Below are 4,556 nucleotides of genomic sequence, written 5' to 3' on the forward strand. Positions count from 1 at the left end.
GATCAGGAAATTCAACCCACTGAAATTGAAGATGAGAAAATAAAGAGAATAAGACATATAACAAATAAAAAAAAAAGATTTATTTTTTAAAAAAAAATATAGTTGTTAAATTCTAGATGAAAAAATTAAAGAAATGTGTTGTTTTCAAAGTTAGTTATGTATCTTAATTAACATGAGTTGTCAAAATTTTAATGACATTATCATTGTTATTTTTACTGAATTTATTTCAAATGAAGTTGTTTCCAATACAACGCAAGCATATTTTTTATTATGTGTGTGTATATATATTGTCATATTTTTCAATAATAATTAGATGAAATTTTTAAGCAAATAAGCAGCAGATATTCTTCTCTAATTTGGTTCTATTTAGGAGAATGTCTATTAAAATGGGGGGTGAGTCTATGTCTGCCAGATCTAACGGTTCAATTTCATCTGCAGATCATTTATCTACAGATAAAATTGAGCCGTTTGATCCCCATCCGGGGCCCGAATGGAGTAGCATAGACTCATCCTAACGAGAAGTCTCGTTTTATATACATTTTTTGATTTTATTTGGGGTAGATTTGGAGAAAAGCAAAATAAGAATTACCTTTCAATTCGATTTAACCTCTACGTGAGTCTCTGACTCATGTAGAATGAGATCATCTTCGGGGTCAACCTTTTTAAAAATAATTACCTTTCAATTCCAAAAAATTATAATCTCACATCTAAATTTTGCACCAAAAATTGATTTGAGTATAGTTTTGCTCTAATTTATTTTAGTTTATGTTCTTTCTTGAAAAATGACATGAAAGTCACCTTTTAGGCAACGATACCTTTGAACATTTGAGAACAAATGCAGATGAGTAAATTACAGAGCAGGCAAAAGATAACTCGAAGAGTCCAGAAAACCTCCTGACAGCACAACTCATCAAAACTTCTTGAGATTTATCTATCTGTATAAACTCTTTCAATACCTCTTTAGCATAAATACTTTGGCTTTCATGTTCACGCAAGTGTGTGTATATATGCCCAAGCATATCAAACAGGATTTCAAAGTTCATCGTGCATGCGCTGCTCTAATGGTACGTTCAACTCAGGATGAACCCGAGCAACATTCATACCATTCAGCGGTAGAATTTCTTCGGACCCCACCATGCCAGCTTTAACAGCTTCCATGACTTTCCTTTGCAACTTGAGTAATCCGATGCGCTTTGAGACCACGTAAAGTACAGCCAAGGAGAAGATAAGAAAGCCGAGGAGGATTATCACCCTTCCAAAACATAGAAATAAATGCAATTAGGCGGTGCACAAACAGACTTTGGATGTATTACATTAAACATTAATAATTAATAACTGTTGAAACCTGTCAATAACATCCTGGCGCTGCATCGTGGAGAGAAGGTTTCTTGTCCGTGATAGTAACGAGCGATGACCCTTGTATTCACTCTCGGCCTTCGTTAATACTCCAGTTGATTCCTCTGCAAACATGCCAAAGTTATACATGTTGCCTAACGCTAATGAATGTCCCTTTGTCTAACCCCAGAGTGAAAAAAAAATGTTGGTGGATATAGCAAATCAATACCCGTGAATGACGATATTTTAATTCACATTACACAATAATTCAGTATATCTGGACTAAAGTACCATAATGACCTCAGGATAAGTCTAATATCTTTGCAAAGGCTTTAACAATTTGGAATAGCCGAGCCATGCCAAAACCTAGAAATGATAGTGTGCTACCACCACTCATCATACCAGTCAGTTCGCTAAAGTATAGTAGATTCTCCACTCCATCTTTGGAGCATATTCAAATCATCACCATAAATCGATCTACTCTAAAACAGCGACATTGATAGAGAAATCAAAGGACATTCATCAGAACAAGGAAATTTAATCCACATGTCCACATATCACAAAATAATGAAATATTGCAAGCCCTATGAGATTCAGATGCTATTAGAGAAACTAATTCACCGGCAAGCCAAAATTTAGCGTTTATGCATGCATGCATGCCATTCACGTTAATAGTGGTACCATCATCCTGCGAGTTTTAATTGCTCGCATATTTGGATGTAACAATCTTAAAAATATATACGGAACAAATATGAAGTAATCGCAGCAGTTTCTCTCTGTTAGCCAGCGCAAAAATAGAAACAAATAGGAACAATCAATTTCTCATTAAAATAGTAGTGGGGGCATACCAAATGTCATGAGAGTGCTCGTATTCCTTTCAACTTCCTATAACAAAATGGAGAAAGCAAATTTCGTCACCCTCAATAACATATGAGAAACAGAATGTTATATGAGTTATAATGACCTGAACCATAAGCTGACGAGTGCGCCGAAGAGACTCTGTGATACTTTCGGCAGCAGAAGTCATCCCTGCTTTCGTCCTGAAAAACAATCATAAAAACAACTTACACTCTTGCTATGGTCTTATTCCAGGAATATCATAATTTCACCAAATGCCCAAATCTATTTGACAACTAATAAACATACTGCAGATTTCGCCTTCGAGTTGTAGATTCTTCTCCACCTCCCAAAAGAAGCTCTCTCTGTAATCAATAGCATCAAGTTGCAATCTATTTCATGAAGTTGATAAAAAAAAATTCCTCTTTTCCTCAGTTTGACCAAAAAAATATATAAGATATCAATTTATAAGTAAAAACAGCAGTGCCTCACATCCACAAACAAATACTAAAAGGATATATATATATATATATATATATTATAGCATTTATATATATATATATATATATATAGGAATTTTCAGGTGCCCAACCATGTTTTCCCACTTGGTCCGCGACCACTAAAACTGGGTTTTAGTGATGCGAAAACAAAAAATCAAAAACCACTAAAACCCACTGCCGGGTTTTAGTGGTCGCGGACCAAGTGGGGAAACATGGTTGGGCTGCTGAAAATTTCTATATATATATATATATATTATAGCATTTATGCTCTTTACCTCTTGTTGAGCAGCTTTCTTCATGTTCGCCTTTGCTTGCAAATTTGCATCTCTTATATCCATCCTCAAACTAAGTGAGTACACAAACAGTTAAAACAAAATGCACAGTATAATACTCCAGATATGCTATGCATTCACCTGATTGATAGAATGAAAGCATAGCACAGTGTAGCCGGAATGCCGGAACTACCCAACCAACTGGAGTGAGATCACAACAAATACTCATGAATAAGGTAACCAATTGGAGTGAACTCACATAAGACTACACACACATACATTATAATAACGTATTTATCCAACTTATACCTATCATCTTGTGACAACGATGCAGGTGCAAAACGAAATGTCACTAAATTTCTACAGCATGGATCCATAAATAGCAAATATTTTATATCCCAAGATTCAATTTTTAACTGTATCGTCTTTGGGTTACTCTTCATTTTGGCTGCTTTCTTTTAAAGAGGTCTAACCGTCTAAGAAATCCTAGCAGAGACATCAACACCAACATAGTCATCAAATACTTCAAAGATATGCTTTGATTATGGAAAGCACTCTATTTCAGCCCATGTTTCTGCAATTCCATTAAAATTCACACAAAAAAACAGTTGTTTTCCACGAATTTCTGGACGGGGACTTTACCCCAAAAAATATATATATTAACGCGAGAAGGGTCGATTAGCACCTCTGGAATTGATTTTTCCAAGACTGAGCCAATAATTGCGCTTTTTCTGCATCATCGACAGAGGGTATTTGCGGGGCAAGGAGATCGAGCCTGAACTGAAGTGATTGCAACGTTTTTAATCCATCTTGAACCAACCCATTCATTCTTGGCAGTGAATCTCTTGACCCCTTTTCTTCAGTGCTATCTGGCTCAGTGATTCTCGATGTTTTTCCATATTCTTGGATGGAGTCGATGTGCTTCCTAGTTTGAGCGTATGTTTCTTGGAAATCTTCCTTGATTTTCTCCGCTTCTTCTACTACCGGATCCATCAGATGTCAGTGATCGGGCTCGCGATGGGGTGTGTCACTTGCGGGGAACGAAAAATCGTGGGGAAGAAATGATCAATTGATGGGCCGTGCTAATTTATTTGTCATAAGCGCATAGCATAAGCCCGTAATGAAATTTAATTAATTTTATTTTTAAAAAAACATGTCGGTACCTCTTACCCATTACCTGATAGGATCCGACTCCGATTGAGTCGGGTCGGGTATTGGAAAGTTGACGCTGACATTGTGTTTGGTTGAATTAAAAATAGAATTTGAAATTGGATTTGAAATTGATAGATTTAGAATTTCATTGTAGTGTTTGGCAAATGGTACTTAAAATTTGGATTTGATAGTTAAAATTAATATTTGTTTTAGGGATAGTTAAAATTGCTAGACATGGTGGCCTTATCATTTAATAAGGGTAGGTGGCAAATTGATTGTCAAAATTTGCCACCCGTTTAATCAAAACAAACAGGAGGATGGCAAATGGAAGTATGTGGACAAGGGTGGTAGAGGCAAAACAAATTCAATTTGGAATTCTTTTTGTTCTATTTACACTGAGGAGGAACTCTATAAATAGAGCCCTCCGTTCTGCATTTCAAATATCCCAGCCTCAAGCATT

General features: G+C 35.8%; 1 protein-coding gene across 2 annotated transcripts; it reads right to left on the minus strand.

Annotated features, from left to right (window-relative positions):
• Nucleotides 1-726: 726 nt before the first annotated feature.
• On the minus strand, nt 727-4,020 carry LOC140873524 (uncharacterized). Of its 2 annotated transcripts, none has more exons than XM_073276693.1 (7): nt 3,630-4,020; nt 2,948-3,017; nt 2,482-2,537; nt 2,300-2,375; nt 2,184-2,220; nt 1,346-1,460; nt 727-1,191 (listed from the first exon to the last, which is right to left on the minus strand). In XM_073276693.1, the coding sequence occupies exons 1-7, from the start codon at nt 3,935-3,937 to the stop codon at nt 1,107-1,109; spliced, it is 747 nt and encodes a 248-aa protein (XP_073132794.1). In that variant the 5' UTR covers nt 3,938-4,020; the 3' UTR covers nt 727-1,106. The 2 variants fall into 2 exon arrangements, with proteins under 2 accessions (XP_073132794.1, XP_073132793.1); XM_073276692.1 differs by having other exon boundaries at nt 727-1,252; nt 3,630-4,016.
• Between the last annotated feature and the right edge of the window lie 536 nt (nt 4,021-4,556).

This window comes from Henckelia pumila, unplaced genomic scaffold (genome assembly GCF_033568475.1).
Source record: "Henckelia pumila isolate YLH828 unplaced genomic scaffold, ASM3356847v2 CTG_627:::fragment_1, whole genome shotgun sequence".
Taxonomy (NCBI): Eukaryota; Viridiplantae; Streptophyta; class Magnoliopsida; order Lamiales; family Gesneriaceae; genus Henckelia; species Henckelia pumila.

Coding starts and splice junctions, on each gene's coding strand:
- LOC140873524 (XM_073276692.1), bottom strand. CDS start 3,937: ATGGATCCGGTAGTAGAAGAAGCGGAGAAAATCAAGGAAGATTTCCAA. Junction 2,376..2,481: donor ACTCGAAGGCGAAATCTGCA/GTATGTTTATTA, acceptor ATTGTTTTTCAG/GACGAAAGCAGGGATGACTT. Junction 1,253..1,345: donor CGCCAGGATGTTATTGACAG/GTTTCAACAGTT, acceptor ATGTTTTGGAAG/GGTGATAATCCTCCTCGGCT.